At 34.8% G+C, this 17396-nt stretch overlaps 3 protein-coding genes and 1 pseudogene across 5 annotated transcripts; 2 read left to right on the top strand and 2 right to left on the bottom strand.

Annotated features, from left to right (window-relative positions):
• Positions 1-164: 164 nt before the first annotated feature.
• On the bottom strand, positions 165-4595 carry LOC123202689 (THO complex subunit 5B-like). 2 transcript variants are annotated; one of them, XM_044618716.1, is made up of 8 exons: positions 4189-4595; positions 3808-4098; positions 3354-3690; positions 2582-2919; positions 2191-2450; positions 1306-1906; positions 1105-1224; positions 165-709 (listed from the first exon to the last, which is right to left on the bottom strand). In XM_044618716.1, exons 1-8 carry the CDS (start codon positions 4423-4425, stop codon positions 446-448), a joined length of 2448 nt encoding a protein of 815 aa, XP_044474651.1. In that variant the 5' UTR covers positions 4426-4595; the 3' UTR covers positions 165-445. The 2 variants fall into 2 exon arrangements, with proteins under 2 accessions (XP_044474651.1, XP_044474652.1); XM_044618717.1 differs by having other exon boundaries at positions 3808-4110; positions 4189-4330.
• Positions 323-434, top strand: LOC123203800 (annotated as a pseudogene).
• A 1351-nt stretch (positions 4596-5946) lies between the features above and the next one.
• LOC123202604 lies at positions 5947-10794 on the top strand. Of its 2 annotated transcripts, none has more exons than XM_044618560.1 (9): positions 5947-6075; positions 6401-6615; positions 6905-7037; positions 7186-7272; positions 7358-8020; positions 8513-8870; positions 9222-9303; positions 10023-10276; positions 10499-10794. In XM_044618560.1, exons 2-8 carry the CDS (start codon positions 6421-6423, stop codon positions 10227-10229), a joined length of 1725 nt encoding a protein of 574 aa, XP_044474495.1. In that variant the 5' UTR covers positions 5947-6075; positions 6401-6420; the 3' UTR covers positions 10230-10276; positions 10499-10794. The 2 variants fall into 2 exon arrangements, with proteins under 2 accessions (XP_044474495.1, XP_044474494.1); XM_044618559.1 differs by lacking the exon at positions 5947-6075 and adding an exon at positions 6157-6276.
• A 4732-nt stretch (positions 10795-15526) lies between these two features.
• Positions 15527-16679, bottom strand: LOC123202581 (transcription factor HEC1-like). The gene has a single exon (XM_044618524.1). It carries the CDS (start codon positions 16460-16462, stop codon positions 15716-15718), a length of 747 nt encoding a protein of 248 aa, XP_044474459.1. The 5' UTR covers positions 16463-16679; the 3' UTR covers positions 15527-15715.
• Positions 16680-17396: the final 717 nt, after the last annotated feature.

Raw genomic sequence — 17396 nt, 5'->3', positions numbered from 1 at the left:
ATCTTTCTTACCTGGATGATTGACATTATTTTATCAAGGAGATCATAATACAGTGCAAAATTACCAAATTAGTGGCCCTAAGTGACTACAGTGCATGCACCTCCATGTTTTAACACAGTGAACATCATACAAATAGTTTACCATGCAATTTCACGTAATCAGCCTGAAACCAAAACAAAACCTTCAATAATCATATGCGGTGATAGGCATTAAAGTGTATATCCACTACTTAAAAAGGGTCAAGAAGCTCAAATTTATGTTCAACAGGGGATATTTCTCATCCCAGCCATGGCAGACAAAAAGACAAAAGATAACTTTGTATGTACCTTTCACGGCCTTTTGGCTAAGATCAAGTGTAGTATCGATTTTTATCAGTTTAATATCTGATGGTAACTCATCCTGAAGGTGGACTAGTATCATTAACTGCAGCTCTCAAACACTAACGCTAGTATGGATAACCAAGAGTGCATTCCATGTCCTTCCAGGATATCATTCTCCTCCTGTCCCTTCCCCTAAAAGACCTGGCAAGAAGACTACCATCAACAGGTTTACACAGACCAACATCAACAACAGAAGTAGTCTTTCTCTTCTCAGAAGGAGATGCCTCATCCAAGCAATAGTCAAACAACATAGCAAGACAACGAACTTGGTGAGCTAAGATATGGTTTTCTTGATCTGGTGGTAACATCTTTACAGTATGGAGATTAACCTGAACCATGCAAAAGGAGAAAGTGAGATTTTAGCTATCTTTCACTCGGTTAATAAAAAAGATAGATGCAATAACTAAGTGGTGCAAGCACAAAAATAGACCAAGATATACTGATGAGAAGAGACCATTGAGATTGACAACTTTCAGGTTGAGAATATTGTTAATAAACGCTCTGAAGTCAGTGAATACCAGCTTTGAATGCAAGAAAGCATCAAAAACCTCGATATAAACCATTGGATATAAATGCCTTACTGAAGACACTTTAGGAAATGGTAGTGTAATCATTGATACCGGGGTCAGTAATATATTGATATAACTTGTAATTCATCATTCCAACACTCCAATATGTACCGAATTCACTACTGATAGCTTTTCCTAAGAGATGAACGACTTACCTCGCCTTCCATGGCACGAAGTTCATTATACCACTCATAACCATTACCGTCATGTTGATCTTCTGCAAGACTCAGAGCAAAAAGGGGAGGTCTTAGAGGATACTCCATGCTGACCTTGATCTGCCGAATAGAAGAACCTGATTTTAAGTTCACAACTCAACTAACGCACAATACACAAGAAAAAAACACAAATTTACGAACCTTGGCTTCTAACTTCAAAATCTTCTCATTTCCACTCATTTTTCGGGTTAAAATCAGACAAAATTCCTTGACCCCGCAATCCACCCATGACTTTTTGGTCAACTCATAGCTGTGACTAGAAGCAGCATTTTCTGCATCAGCATCAATTTGTGCAGAGTCTTCCACATCACTATCGATATCAAGCAACAACTCTGAATCATCATCATATTTTTTGAAACTCTGTGCTCTTGCCTTACTAATAGGAGAAATGATGCTCTTCGATATTAGAGCCAGCTGCCTGGAATGGATTAAACTAGATTGCCCTGATGGTATAAGTTTGACATCGTTTTCAACAGATGTAACTGGAACTAAAGATGGGAGCTCTCCATCTTCCCGAGCAGTCTCTAGCTCTTCTTTTGAAGCAGGTCTTCCATCCAAATTAACATCTATATGTTCCTGAATTTGCTCTATATCCATGGAAGGCAAAGATGAGGCCGAATTAGAAGCAGGCCCTACAGGTGACCAACCATGCAAACTGCATAGTGGGGTATGCAAAGCCCATGGAACACTTTCAAAATCCAAAGCAGGCCATTTAAGCTTCATAAGTGAATCAAGGTGTTCCCTGTAAGCCAATAAAAGAAATCCAAGATTTCAACATAAAGTTTACTCTACTGAAAGGATGACAAGACCATGTAACCACAGACACACACAGAAAACTGTATATGAAAAAAAAAGGAGAAAGTCTAAGCAATGGACACTTCACATTATTAAGGATCCAAACACAGTCCTAGACAAGAGAATAATCTTTAGAGCCAACATTCAGATTCAAATGGATGGCAATATTTGCCTCCTACTGATTTCTAGCCTTCATCAAACAAACTTCAATTATGCAGAACAGTGACTCACACAAGAGCCAGCTGAGCCTTTTTTCGAGAGCGAATTCTTTGCAAAACTGTCTGTACTCTATTCTGCTGGCGATACAGTGCTAGGCCAGATATAACAGCGTCACTTTTAGCAGTCTCACTACTTGGAGTTTCACATCTAGCAAGCAATGGTGAGAATTCCGGTAAGAAATCAATTCCAGCCAAATGCTGGGCCCATTTATATGGACGTGAAGTCCTTCTTTCATCAAACACCAGAGTGTCACCCACAAGGAGTTTGGCAGACTGCATCACCATTAGCATAACAATTATAATATATTATGGGAAAATCAACAATAAAAAATATGAAACAACATGGAAATTCAGCTCATATAGATGAATAAGACCTATAAGGCACATAAATTGAACATCCATACCTGGTGAGGAAGTTCAAGACCAGTATCATCAGGAAATAGATTGCACAAGATATCTTTCGCAGGTCCTTCATGTGACCCTTCTATGCCAACACATACAAGATTTAATTTCAACAAGTATTCAAACTTCAGAGAAATAAGTTTTGCACACTTGGGATTGGAAATCTCATCATCATTTATATGAAGGAAGATTTTGAGTGGATGAACTTGATATAGTCCTGCCTGGTCAACATTCTCTTTACTTGGAACCCTCCTTGGTCGCTTTCTCCTTCTCTGTCCGTCATCGTCATCATCGGGTACATCATCCTCCAACTTGGAGTTTTCAACATTCGTGGTTATGCCTGTGCCAGTCCGTCTAACACTATTAATCTTTTTTTTTAAGAACAGAATCACACAAGTCAATTCTAAAAGCATGGGACATATGTAAAACTATCTAGACACAGAGCAAGTCAAAGGACTTAATTAGACTATCTAGAATCAAAGCAAGTCAAAGGACTTAATTAGATCAGCCACGACATGGGTTTCCTCCAGGCTTCAAACAATTAGTAGCAACTTGAATTTTTTTGCACTATCTTTATGTAACTGATAACAAGATTGAAATATAGTTCAGTTTAATCAATTAAATTAGACTTCTGTAAATTGATTGTTGAGCTCAGAAGAACTGCATAAACCAGCACAATTATACCCATTTCTAATGTGTTCAGCAGCATCAAGCCATTTGAAACCTCATTCAACTTATTCAAATAGCTGAAAATTAATAATTAATTCTCAATACCAGTGTCCTTAACAGCTTGCTGGCGGGCAAATGTTTGAGCATCTTTCAAACTTCCTACTATCTCTAAATCAATATTTTCAGCAAATGCTTCCTTTTGAGCTATAAGCTGAGAGTAAATCACATAGAGAGGCGGTGGAAGTAACTCAGCTGATTGGTGCTGCTTTATTTTCTTCGTATGCAAAACCCCTAATTGGTTTTGCACTGGTAAGGATGCTTTCTTAAGAGACTTGAGATGTGAAGGTAGGCTCGACAAGAATTTCTTCCTGTTTGCAATAGTCTCAAGCAAACTTTTCTTATGCTGCTCTAATTTCTCATGAAGTTTGCACAGTTCCTTCCGCTGATACAGTTAATATGATACTTATTAGTACTAAAAATCTTTATCATGTAAACACCAAGAACTAATTTTCTTCAAGTAAATGCATTATTTTTGTCAAGTTTCAAACTTTAAAATTACCTGATGCAACTCGTAATTAAGCCTCTTCAGCATAAGATCGTGTGAGCTGTCATTAGACAGTTTAGAGCTTTTAATCTTCTCCGGGGCATCACGATAAAACTCTTCCTCAGGCACGAGCTCAATATCAGGATATTTAGACTTAAAATCCTTACAAGCCTTAATTGCTTTAACATAGTGACTCTTCTCATACATCAAATTGTGCAGCTGTAGAGTCCTGAAATCCACCGGCGCCTTGGCGCGTTCAGTCTCTGCTTTCACACGGTCTTCTTCTACCAATATAGTACGGTTCGCCTATAAGAAACCCTAAATAAAGTTAAAATAATTATTTCAGAAATTATTAAAAGCGAAACCCTGAGTGTGAAAGAGAGACTTAGATATAACCTGACGAAGAGTTACGAAATGGATAAACATTTGAGTTACGAGTTCCCTCAGTTGTGCTTTTGGTTGCTTCTCTCTTTTAATGGCAACCATCTCGGCGACGATTTCTTCAATCGAGGATTTGCTTTCTCTCAGCATTTCGTAAGCCGATTTCTCTAACTTGCGTGAGGATGTTAACTGTGCATCTTCTCCGTTACCGTCTATCATCATCCCTTCCTCCTCTATTTCGCCGTCCTCCATTGTCTCCACTCTATCTCGCTTGCTCCCCTGTCTCACCGGCTGACTGCCCCCTGCTTGTTAACTTGATGCCCGCAACCGAAAGAACCAGTGTCGTATTTGTTAAAACCATTAAACGGCATCGTTTTATAAAAATAGTACAAATAAAAGGCAATGCAACGGATGTTCAACCCTAAACCGGAGTGCATTGAGATTGAGTTAGGGGTGTATTAGAGTCAAATTCGCTCGGATTTGATTATTAATTCCAGTTTAATGGGTTTAAAATAAGTTCCATTAAAATAAATTTGAGTGGACAGGTTTTATATTATAAAAAATAGGATTTACATTGAAAGGGTTTTACTTTATATTTATAAGTTTAAAAAAATATAATTTAAATATATTAAAATAATATTATTTTAATTAATATATATTAAAATAATATTATTTTATAAAATTTTAATTTAATAAAATAATCGAACTCAAACTTAACACTTTCAATCAAGACTAAATTTGACCTAATTTAAAAAGAGTTTTTTGGACTTAAAGTTAGGGTCTTTCAAGCCGAGCTGACAGCTTGAATCTACCTGTACGTAGAGGTTGAGCCTTACTTAAATGAAGAAACTTGGCATAATCTGCATATTATTCTTCCCTTTGGAACCTTTTTTAGCTGTTGGAAGGATGATACTTTTTCTGGTCTCCTCAGAGTTAAGACTAGGCGTTTGCCCTTAAACATGTTGGGAGCCCTGACCCCGACTCTGACATATATAGCAAAATTTCAGCCGGGAATTACTTTTTGTTGTTTGATTTGGTTTAAGTGTATATTCTCTAAAGTGAAGAACAGAATAAATTTCAGATATGGCTTTTCTTATTCCTATGGACCAATGTTCATGTCAGGTTGAGAAGAACTATTTGAATGCCAATAACTGCTTACTTTAATAATTTTGCTTATCTGCACAATCTTCTAAAGAGTACTGCATTTGTTGAGAATTGGTTGGAACTGGGATGTGCCTGCAGAGCTACTGTAAGTTGTGCTTGGCCAACTACTTCAACTAACTCCATGCTTGTCCATCAAGCTTACATGTTCATTTGTGTTGCTCATCTCCTCAATGATGTATGCAGCACAGTCTGAGCATCAAGCAGAAACTTAAGCGGTTGATTATCTTGTTCATTTCATTTGAATACACAGAAAATTTTCAAGTGGGGAAATACTTTAGAGCAATTAAAAAATGTCATTCACAAAAGAAAAACATATGGGAAATAATGGTTCTCCTTGAATGGTTAAAAATCAATTAAATGTGCGACTGAAGTGGGAGAACTAACAAGAAATTCATTTTCCATGTTTCCAGTTTAATGAGTTAGAAAAAGTTTTAAAGAAAATAAATGCTCTGAATCTGTTCCACAGTGTTTTGAATTCACATGTGTAAAAGACAAAATCTGTTCTGACTCATTTTTGAAGCCCTCAATTCAACAAGGTCACTCTCCCCAAAGCGTCTCATTTATGCGTCTTCTTCAAATTAATCTGATTTGTGACTTTTGTGGTCTTCGAATTAATTAGCCTGCGAGGCTCTCCAGCTGGCTACATTCAGAAAGTATCAGCTCTGCTCCCTTCTGGAGGACTTTTGCTGCCTCTGATGGCATGCAGAGAGTGTCAGAAGCATTGAAATCCATGCAGAGGTTGTAACAAATTTTATGGGGACACATTTAGATATAATATGGTCACCAGTAATACTTGCTTTGATGGCGTAGCTCTGCCTTTTGAAATGAAGACAAATAAGATTATAATATCTGGCACATTGTCATTTTCATTGCAATCAAACTCTGGATTGTCATCCCATCATTGCAACTTAAAACCTTAAAAGGCAGTCCAAATTTAAGGCAAATGCCGAATCATCTTGTCCTCCTCACAATTCCACTTGTTTGTTGATAAAATCGTTTAGTCAAAAGCAATTTGTTTACGAGGTAATCAGAATCTAACTCTTTTTCACTCTGCTCACTTCAGATTCGAATGTGAGCTTCACAATGCCGGAGCTAGGGTTTCAGGATCGGAGATCGATGAGATCGGGTTACAGAGCACGAGAGGCAAGTCCTGACTCCGTTACCTTTACTCCTGAGTCCAATTTTAGTTTATTTTCTTCTGCTTCAGCTAGTGTTGACCGCTGCTCTTTTGGATCTGATGCTCACGATCACGACTCTCTCGCCTCTGAAATCTCCCTGGTACTACTTGCATTGTCTAACATTTCACCGTTTTTGTTCTGTAAATAATATTAAGATGGACTCATCTTGATTTTTTTTTTTTCAGCTGATCAAAATTTTAAAATTTAATGTCCATGCATTTTGATTTTATTAAATTTGTTTGCTTGCAAAGCTTCAGTGGCTGTATGAACTGGTGCCTCTTAGAGCAAAAGGAAACAATTTTGAAAATTAAAATGATGAGAAGGGATCTGTTTGTTTGACGGTGATAATTTTTTCTGAATCATAAGAATTAAAATCAATCGAATTGCAGCATTTGGTAGGACAAGATCGTGAGCAGGAGAGTTCAAGTGGTGGTCCAGATCCACATCCAGATCCAAACAAAACAGCGACACCAAACAATAAGCAGACTCGTCGTCTCAGTAGAAAAGCTGAAAAAGTGAAAGGTACAGCTATTGATATTCATTTATCACCTTGTGGGAAAAAGTTAAAGTTAAAGAAGACACCTCTAAACAAAACAAATTAAACACCACGAGCACCTTTACAAATTTCAAATTCGCTGTCTCACTCTCTGTTTCCTTCAATTATAAGCAGTTCAAAAAGACCACAGCTATGCTACTGTAGAAGACGATAACAGACCCTTAGATTCAGCCAGAAATTCCTTCTCTCAATCTCTCAAAGGTACCATATAACTAATAATCCAATTTAAATCAAAATTATATATTTGTTATCTGCTGATCACTGCAAGATTCTGTTCTTTCCATAGATTGTCAGGAGAGGAGATCCAGAGCTGAAGCTATACCGAAAAAAGTGGACAAGAGAAGACCTGCTTCATTAGATCTAAATAATGCTAACATTTCTTCTCCACGCATGGGGACCATGAGAAAAAGTTCTAATTTGTCAGGCAAATCTGGTACATTTCCTAGCCCAGGAACTCCAAATTATAGGCACACTAGTGTTGGAATGCAGAAAGGTTGGAACTCAGAGCGGGTGCCACTGCATCCAAGTGGGAATAGAAGGCAAGTGAATGCTGCATTGTTTCCTTTCAATAATGGAAGGGCATTGCCTTCAAAATGGGAAGATGCTGAGAGGTGGATACTTAGTCCTGTTGCCAGTGATGGTGTTGCTAGACAATCATATGTACATCCTCAGAGACAGCCTAAATCGAAGAGTGGGCCCCTTGGCCCTGCTGGGAGTGCATATTACTCATTGCATTCACCTGCAATTCTGATGTTTGATGGGGCGCCTTTAGGGAACATAATGGTGGGTTCCCCATTTTCAGCTGCTGTATTAGCTGCTGATCGCTTAGCGGTCCATTCTGGTGGACATGGTGGAGTATTTCCTGTAAGGATGGAGCCTTGCATGGCTCGCTCAGCTAGTGTGCATGGGTGCTCTGAGGTGCTGAACCCACCATCCTTGCGCTCACAAGGTATAGAGCTTCAGTTTGCACTATTTGCTTGATATAAAAAATAGTCCACAAGGTCTCCAGAGAAACCAATAAAGATATGATGTCAATTGATACTGATGTGGTAGTTCACAAGATAGTAATCGGACAACAATAAAAATCTTTTTTACATCATTTGTCATAACTTGATGTGTTAACTACTTAAGTGATATCGAATTCCTTCTCCTAGAAATAAATTGTGAAGAATCTTTGTACACAGGCAAACAGACATTTAGCAACAGATATTTCCTATCATATGTTTTTTATGTTGCTTGATAACGAATTTGAAATAATTTGTTACAGAGTCTATTAACAATGAATAATTTGTCCATATTAATAGGAACAATGCACTGGATCTGAACTCTAAAAAAAATGTTTTTTCCTTGAAATGTAACTGATCATATGATGTTCAACCTTTAGACTTGCTGGGCACACTCATCTGATCTTGGAGTGTTGATGTTTATTTTAAACATACAGAGGAAAATATTGATGAGATCAAGGATGCTGCCACAGATATATCTAGTACTATTTCCAGAAGGGACATGGCAACTCAGATGAGCCCTGATGGTAGCACTCACTCATCTCCTGAAAGTCAGCCTTTCACCTCTGCTACAACTGCCTTACCAATGTTGGAAATCCAGAGTGTTCATTCCTCAAAATCAGCAGTAAGGGATGTGCAGGTAGACGAAAGGGTCACGGTGACAAGGTGGTCCAAGAAAAATCGAGCTCAGATCCCTGGGAAGACCTCGGAAATTGTTGATGACTGGAGAAAGAAATCTGTGGATGCTCAAATATCAGCTTGGGGTATTACAGAGTCTGCAAAGAGCATTTCAAAGTATGTTAGATCTGCTGAAAATGACTTCTGGTCCCTCTGTTTTTTAGGTCATTTGTTAGAATATGATGTGGGCAAACTTAGGAAGTGATTAAGGCCATTGGAACTATAATTATAAAAACACTGAAGAAAAAAAAGTGGGACTTGTCATCTTATATATATGTAGATATAGATATAGACAGACACTTACATACACACACATGTATATATTATACATATGCACTTGTGTATGTGAAACAACAAGTACAAACATACAAGTTCTTTGACTATTTAATAAAATCCTATGTTTTTTATTTCAAGCTCATTCATATTGCCCAGGAAGATCATCAGATGACCCTTTTTGGCTTTTGGCAGGACAAAAAGAGAGGAGCTTAGAATCACAGCGTGGGAGAATCTGCAGCTGGCAAAAGCTGAGGCAGCAATTAGGAAATTAGAGGTTTGCTTCTTCTTTCTTGTTTCCACATAGACATGCTTTTAATTTGTTTTTAAGACTGATTAACTTTTACGCCAGTACAATGATATCTCACAAATAATGTTAATGTTGTCTGTTTATTTGTTGCTTTTGTTTATGTCGGACTCTAGTATGAGTCCTTTTAGTTGGAGTTTGTGAGTCACGTTCTAAAATATGCTATAATGGGGCAGATTTTTTAGAGTATCATTTGAAGTATAATCTACTTGTTGGATGTGAGAGTGAATATCTTTCAAATTATAGCAGGGAATGATTAATAGTACAATAACAATATTTTGCTGACCTGAATGTTTCTTTCTTTGGGTTTTAACCTATACATGTCTGGAATATGATATTTCAAATGACCAAATTATCGAGGGCTTATTTGGAAAATAAAATGAATAACATGTAAAAAAAAAAAAATGGAAGTAATAAGAAAGAAAACAATCACCCATCTTCATGGTTTACTCAGTGTTCTTTGATGCCTTTATTTCTTTTTGCATAATTTGTTTATTGAATTGATTGCTTTTTGTGATATCTAAATTTAACATATTGAAATAAAGAAGTTTATCCCCTAAAGTGCCAGATCTGTAATGATACTCTGAGTTTACATAACCTCATATTGTTTGCCTTTTTGGACCAAAGTTCCATAAAACTGGGGGATGAGAATTTGGCGGTTGCTATTTTTGACTGGAAATATATTTCAGATGAAGCTGGAAAAAAAGCGGTCTTCATCCATGGAAAAGATCATGAACAAGCTGAAATCAGCTCAAAAGAGAGCTCAAGAAATGAGGGACTCAGTCTTAGCCAACCAGGACCATCAAATTACTAGGAGTACCCGTAAGGCCATAACATTCCGTAGAAACAGCCAGATGGGTTCCTTGAGTGGTTGCTTTGCCTGTCACGCTTTCTAATATCATCAATCCATGCGGCTCTCCGCTTTCACTATGATAGTTGCGAGGTAATGTTTACTTCTACTTGTTTGTTAATCAGGATTGCAACTTTTATTATTTGATATATTTAGAATCAATTCCAATGGTTGACTGCACGAATGCCAAGCAGGGCATGCCCTGCCAATTTGCCTTATTTTTTTGGGTATATAACATCCAATCCAAATGCTCTTTATTCTATTTGGTAATATGTGTTTTGATGCTTATGCAAGGTTTATGATATTTTAAACCAGGTATAGGATTAATAGTGTAAAAGAGATGACAAGTGGCCAACTACTACGTTGACGCCAATTTGGCATGGATGCAACAGGTACTTGATCTCTTCTTAGCTGCACATGCTATGGATTCAAAGTGTTAGAAGAAAAGAATTGACGAATAAAGCATGTATGTATGTATTCTGCCGTGGATGATTGAGAAATATATAATGGCATATCATTGACCTTCAACGAGAAAGGAACTTTGTTCCTTGATTTTGAAGGCTATTTGAAAACGTATTTTATTATTATAACTGGGTTACTTTCTTCCTCAATTCTTAATATTTCTTCCAATGATTTTAATTATTTAAACAAGGAATACATATCCTTGCCATATGCATTAAGCTGATGATCTAACTAAGTCACGAGACTAATTCAGCAAAATAAGTTATTCTATAAGCTACCAATAATGGTGGTTTCGTATCAGCATAGATTTTGGCATTGGAGCATATTGGGCAATTTGACAACTCTGACTCACGTAAGCTTAAGGTGAAATATTGTCTATTTACCTAGGACGTGAGCTGGTAATCTTGAAGCCCATGAGCTGATAATCCAGGAATTGCCAACCCAATAATTCTCAACACTATAAGACACCAGCCCCCTTCATATTATGGACTCTTTCCAAGACACAATAATTCTTCTAGGATCAGGTGAATAATCCTTGAGGATCATTATTGGCCACTTACCGACTCCGGTAATTCTATGAAAGCTTATTTATATAAACCCACTTACGGCTGAGAGAAAAATTTGCTAATTTGTATATGTTAGTAGCCAAAGCTTTATGCAGTGAGAGTGTCTTTTCGCTTCTGTCAAAATAAAGTAAAATAAATGTTCACGCCTCTTGATAGCCCACTTCATATAGGTTCCATTTTGCTATATCGAAATTAAAATATATCCAATTTTAAATATTTAATTATATATTTAAATGATATATTATTATGTAATTAAATAATTTTAAATAAAAAATTAAACACCCATTATGTTTACAATGAAAGTCGATAAAAAATTGGACAGACTACTTTGATAAATTTATTTAAATTTATCAGTGTAAACCCTGTGATTCTACATATGATGTGTTTGTTTCCTCCACCTTATCTAATTGGTCAAGTTATCAAATTCTTTGTCTCATGTATGTACATATTTATTATTTCAGAGACTGAATTGGGACAAAGCTACTACGATTGATAGGGATGAAATGCATCCCACCCATCAAAAAGAGGCAAAATGAGGAAGAATATTGGCCAATATTATCTCGATATATGAGATTATTTGTCCTCCTCCAGCGCCCCTTAGCCATCACCAAAAAAATCCAAACCAACCCACAGACATATTTTAATGCTGTGTTCTCCTAGTATGTATGCATATATTTATTATCATTTCTCATTACTTTCGTGGTTTTCTTCTTCCCTAGATCTTTACTATGCAAAATAAAGAGCATAGCAAAACATATGGAGATACAAATAAATTGACCTATTATTAAATAAGTTAATTAGTTTTGTGTAATATAAGTTTAGATTTTTACACTTTTAGCTTTAATATATTTTTAATATAGTATCAGAGCATAAGTCAAATAACGGGTCTAATTATCTAAAATATTTATAGATACAAATAATAATACACTGATTCAAAAATATATTCAACCAATTAACGGATTTAACAGTTTATGATGGATGTACTTGAACGAAGGTATTGGAGAGTCAAATAAAAAGAAAGAGAGTTTCACATCTAATAATATGCAATTTGTCAAGTAAATGGCAACTATCATTTTTTTTCTTTTCACCCTGAATTTGAAAACTCATTCCCAACTCCCAAATTAATAGCAAAAGAAATATTTGTGGAGATTAAAAGCAATGTCTAAGGAAATACAGATGAGTTATGGGGTGTGAGGTAGTATGCCCTATATTCAGAGGACAAGGGGGCTCCCCTTATTCAAATATGAGGAAGCCTCAGACAAACGGATTGGGAGATTACTGGAAACTCTCACATGGCTTTTCTGATGATATCTTTGACCATGTCTTATTCTCTACATGCTTGTTTAGTCTTTTATTTCTCATAAATTAAATTTATATATTCATTCTGATTAAAATCTTTTCTATTTTTTAAGTTCTATGTATGGAGATATGGAATCGAGGGGAGTGGGAAGGAATAAACAGCTTTAGGTGAGGCATGATTCTTTAGACATAAACACTTCACCATTGGATACTGCAACAGGATGCAACCTTCACTAATTACTCCTTCCTTTGCTCATTCTAAACGACAACATAATTAAGTCATAGTATTGCTCTCCCCTATTTTTTTTTTTTGGGTGCTGGATTGGATGAATTTACTCCAGCGAGAAAGCAAAAAACTATGATATGGGTCCAGAAAACAGTTGAAGCATTTAATGCAAGATATAGAATATATTACATGTAGATATATTTTTTTTAATAATTTAGATTTATAAATAATATGTTATTATATAATTAAATATTATTTTATTTTTAATTAAAAATTATTTATTCACATAATAATTTATCTTTTCTATATTTAAATTATATATTAAAAAAATATATAAATAGTTTTATTATTTATTTTTATCGGAAAAAGGGATGGAAGAAATGTATGTGTGAAAAGGCAGCAAAAGCATGTAGAATTGGGGTCTCAAAGAGCTGCCAAACTAGGTTTTCAATGATTAGGCACTAATTAACTTGAAAGCAGAAGTTCAATTAAAACTCTCATACATAATCAAATAAGTTTTCAAGAGTTTGCTAAGAAGAGGTGTGCATGGCCTAGTTTAATAAAATTTGAGAGATTTTTTAAATCAAATTGAAAAAAAAAAGTTTAGAAAATTTTCAAACCAAACAAAATTAAATTAAAAAAATACTGTTTAATTCGATTTGGATTATAGTTTGAACCATAATTATCAATATCTTATGATACATAATACATATTGTATCATACAATATGATACAATATAATATAGATAAAAAAATGATACGTATTATAAGGTGTATCAAATTAATAAAATACAATAAAATACGTATCTTATGATATGATACATATTATCTATAAGAGTTGATATAATTTTTTTGAGAAAATAATAATGTATTAGGAGTGTATGTGAAAATTTTTAAAATGTTAAAAGTGTTTGTGATATTTTTCAAAATGATGATGTTTCAATTATAATGTTTTATTAATAATTTATTTTTTAATTTTTAAAAGGGATATAATACAATATAAAACACGATATGATAAATTGGGTTTTTTATATACGATACGATATACAATTTGACTATTATAGTTTAAATATTTTAAAATAATTTATATATATATATATAAAAGATCATTTAATTAAATTAACTGAATTATAATTTTATAGAATATAATATACACATGTAAAATAAATATAATATATATATAATATATGTAAAGAAAATGATAAAATAAATATAAAAAAGCAAATTGTACACCTAATTACTTATTGGAAAATTTTGCCAAACTTAGTTATATATATATATAGTTTAATTCAGTTTAAAAATCACTCAAATAGCAACCTGAATTGAAAAAACAGTTTGAAAAATTTCAACCCAACCCAAAGCATAATTTTAAAGTGGTTCGATTTAATTTACAATTTGAACCAAATTACGCATACCTCTATTGCTAAGTTTTGGCAAACAATGATCTGTACCAAGAAACTTTATAACCAAGCAAATTTGTGCATGAAAATTATGTTTTCTCCTGTAATTCAATTTAAAAAGTGGTGTCTTTCCACAGACACATACATAGGCATAAAGAAATCAGTGTTAAGATTAATTTTTATTGATTAGAAATTGGGTATACATGACTTAAAGGACAATTAATTGTTTTATATGAATAATACTTTGAACATACTATTTTTTTTTTTATATATAATTAGATATATAGATATTAATGTATTATTATATAATTAAATATTATTTTATTATTAATATAAACATATTTTATTATATAATAATATATAATTCAAAATTTTAATTAAGTATTTAAAATTAAATATACACAATTTTATCATAATTATAATGCACTGCATTACCTTTCTTTTGTCAACAACCTAAAAAAGTTGTGGTGTTGATTTGGGGTATTATTAGGCTTAATCAATTAAATAATAAAATTATATATATTTTAATATATAAATAATATATTATTTTAATTAAATAATTTTAAATTAAAATAATATTTAATTATATATTATTTATATGTGTAATTATATCTTTAAAAAAATTGTGAATATATAACATTTAAAAAACTATACTTTAATTACCGCGTTGGGTTGACCTTGACCAAGTAAGATAAGAGTTTCACGTGTTAACGGACAAAGACATGATAAACTTGCCCACATTGGAAAAGGCCCATCACCGCATTTTGTCAGTTCTTCACGTGGACTTCCCATGCATTTCTCCTAATCCTTGCATCGTTGAACATGACATGGAAATCACGACGATATCTTTCCCTAAAGTTCCCCTATCAATTCTGTACAATCTATCTTCAAAATCGACACCTGTATATGCTCTAAAAATAAATCTTAATTATTGATTAATATTATATAATCTATGGTGGATTATATTATAAATGTTCACGTTCTGCAACAATATCCAGACAGATGTCAATTTCATCATCTTTCTTTTGGGAGCAGAAGAAGCCGCAATTAAGTATTCGTTTTCCCTGCGAAGATGAAGCGTGTGTCGCCAATCGACCTAAAGGGCATGGCCGTATGGTCCCCAGTTCACACACAAGCCTATCAACAAAGAATCATATCTCTCTACATTTCTGATAACCAAATGAGATTGTATCTGTTCTTCAATCAAAAGAAGAAGGTAATCAATTTTTGGTTTTTCAAAACAAAAATGTGCTGCTGTGTACTGTCTGCCATGGTTATCTGTTTATAATACGGCATCTCTGGCCAGGCTCTTCATTTCTTCTGATGCTGGAAGGTGGCCACTAAATACTTTTACACAGACATGACATGGGTGATAGGACAGAGAGAGATTCTTTAAACATGAATTCTGCTACCTGTCAATCAAGCTACTGTGATTATTTTATAACAATACAGCAGGGATTACAAAATTGTTGAATAAAAAGCCATGGATTTTCTTTATAAATTATAATCCCTTTTGAAACAACATGGATCATTACTAGAACAATATTGTAGCATGTTGGCCAGCTAACTATTTTCTTAAGTTAAGCATCTCCAAAATGATGACCGTTGTATGATTTTCCCATGGAAAGATAACAGCAGTTAGATGACAGTGGTGCAGGGAACCCTATTCCGGTTGGTCTATTAGCTGCAGCTCTCTCCAGTGATTGCACTTGAGTCTTTAAAAACTTGACATAGTGAATTGCTTCGTCTAACATAGAGGCAGTATCCATTTTTGTTCCTCCAGGAACAAGTCTTTGAAGTATTCTTATTCTCTCACTTATCCTCTCTCTTCTGTGTCTTGCTGCAACGCTTTGGGGATCCTTCGATATCTTAACGTTCCTTCTCTTTGGTGGCTTCACTGATTCTGGGTCAATATTGATTGGCTGCATTGCCGCAATTCGAAAGATGGTTTCCCTCATCTCTGCCATCGACACGTTCCGCTTCTGTGATAGTGTAGAACAAGAATCTTCACCTGATAAATCCGCTCCACCTCTCCAAAATCTTTCATTTGTTGAATAATATATCAAAGATGGCTCTTGAACTAGATTGGTGCCAGTAAATGAGACGGTGGAAGGTTGGTTCATAAGAGAAGGTGAAGCAACTTGTGGGTTATCAATGAAATGAGACATGGAACCAATAGTGGTGCCACTACTTGCGTCAGTTTCAGTAGCAGGAAATTCAGCCACGTCGTTGTAGGCGCCGCAAAGCTCGGGGAGCTTGTCCATCTGCATCATCATCATCATCTCCATCTGATCTTCTGTTGCAGGCTTTAATTGGTCAATTTCCATGGCTTTGCACTCTTTGTTTAAAAGACAATCTAGAAAGAAATTGAGTTTAAAAAGGAGAGAGAACCTGATGGACAGAGGGATGGGGAAGATACAAGGGAGGAGCGTGGACTAGGAGTTTTATCAGAAATTTGCAGCGAAGGAAAGAGTCATAGATACATTCAAGGGTAAGGAGAAGAAGTAAAGGAAAAAAAAAGCAATATAATAGTGATATCGGGAACAGACACATATACTGAAAAGATTATTTTATATATATATATAAAATATTTTATATATATATATATATTACAACATTAATGCAGCTTGGATGCTCATTTTCATCTGTAATATAGATATTAAGGGCTGCCTCGTTAAGACCTAAATCATGCCCAAATGATTTTAATTAGGCATAAGCGCTGGTAATTACTTAGCAGATAATAGATATTAGATATTGACATGTAGGTCCATGAGCTAGCAGAGAAAGGGCTCAGATCTACCAACTGTACTTTCAGGGACTGCAATAAGTGGTTCTATTGGTGCATGAATCATTATCTAATACAGCATTGAGTGGAAATGTTGTTGTTGGGGTCTAAATTTGCCTTAAAATTCAGAGTCTTTTAAGAAATAAAAACCCCACAATCACATGACAGGTGTCAGAAATTTCACCAGACCCTTTTAAATGACTTGCTTTCCCAGTTAGTATCGGCTGCAATCCGATGCCATTGGATCCACCGGAGAAACACAGGTGGCATGCAATGGTCCATGGAAAGGGGCCTAGGCAGCACTGTGTATATAATATTACAAGTTGCTTTATCTTGATTTGCTGCTGCATGCAGCTACAGCCTAATCCACATCTCTCTCATAACAACAGTAACAGGAACGCTTTTCGAGATGGAATTGGAATTGCTTTCCTAACGAACTTGATTTATTGATTTAAATATTATAGTTATTAACTGGT

The sequence above is a fragment of the Mangifera indica genome, chromosome 19 (genome assembly GCF_011075055.1).
Source record: "Mangifera indica cultivar Alphonso chromosome 19, CATAS_Mindica_2.1, whole genome shotgun sequence".
NCBI classification, from domain to species: domain Eukaryota; kingdom Viridiplantae; phylum Streptophyta; class Magnoliopsida; order Sapindales; family Anacardiaceae; genus Mangifera; species Mangifera indica.
Note: the sequence above shows the minus strand (reverse complement) of the source record. Positions and strands in the feature narration are given on the sequence as shown.

Excerpts from the sequence above, each read along its gene's own strand:
- LOC123202689 (XM_044618716.1), bottom strand. The coding sequence starts at position 4,425 with ATGGAGGACGGCGAAATAGAGGAGGAAGGGATGATGATAGACGGTAAC. Across the intron at positions 4,099-4,188 it reads ATTTCGTAACTCTTCGTCAG|GCGAACCGTACTATATTGGT; the intron begins GTTATATCTAAG and ends GGTTTCTTATAG. Across the intron at positions 710-1,104 it reads TTCGTGCCATGGAAGGCGAG|GTTAATCTCCATACTGTAAA; the intron begins GTAAGTCGTTCA and ends TGCATGGTTCAG.
- LOC123202604 (XM_044618560.1), top strand. The coding sequence starts at position 6,421 with ATGCCGGAGCTAGGGTTTCAGGATCGGAGATCGATGAGATCGGGTTAC. Across the intron at positions 7,038-7,185 it reads AAAAGCTGAAAAAGTGAAAG|TTCAAAAAGACCACAGCTAT; the intron begins GTACAGCTATTG and ends AATTATAAGCAG. Across the intron at positions 8,021-8,512 it reads ACCATCCTTGCGCTCACAAG|AGGAAAATATTGATGAGATC; the intron begins GTATAGAGCTTC and ends TTAAACATACAG.
- LOC123202581 (XM_044618524.1), bottom strand. The coding sequence starts at position 16,462 with ATGGAAATTGACCAATTAAAGCCTGCAACAGAAGATCAGATGGAGATG.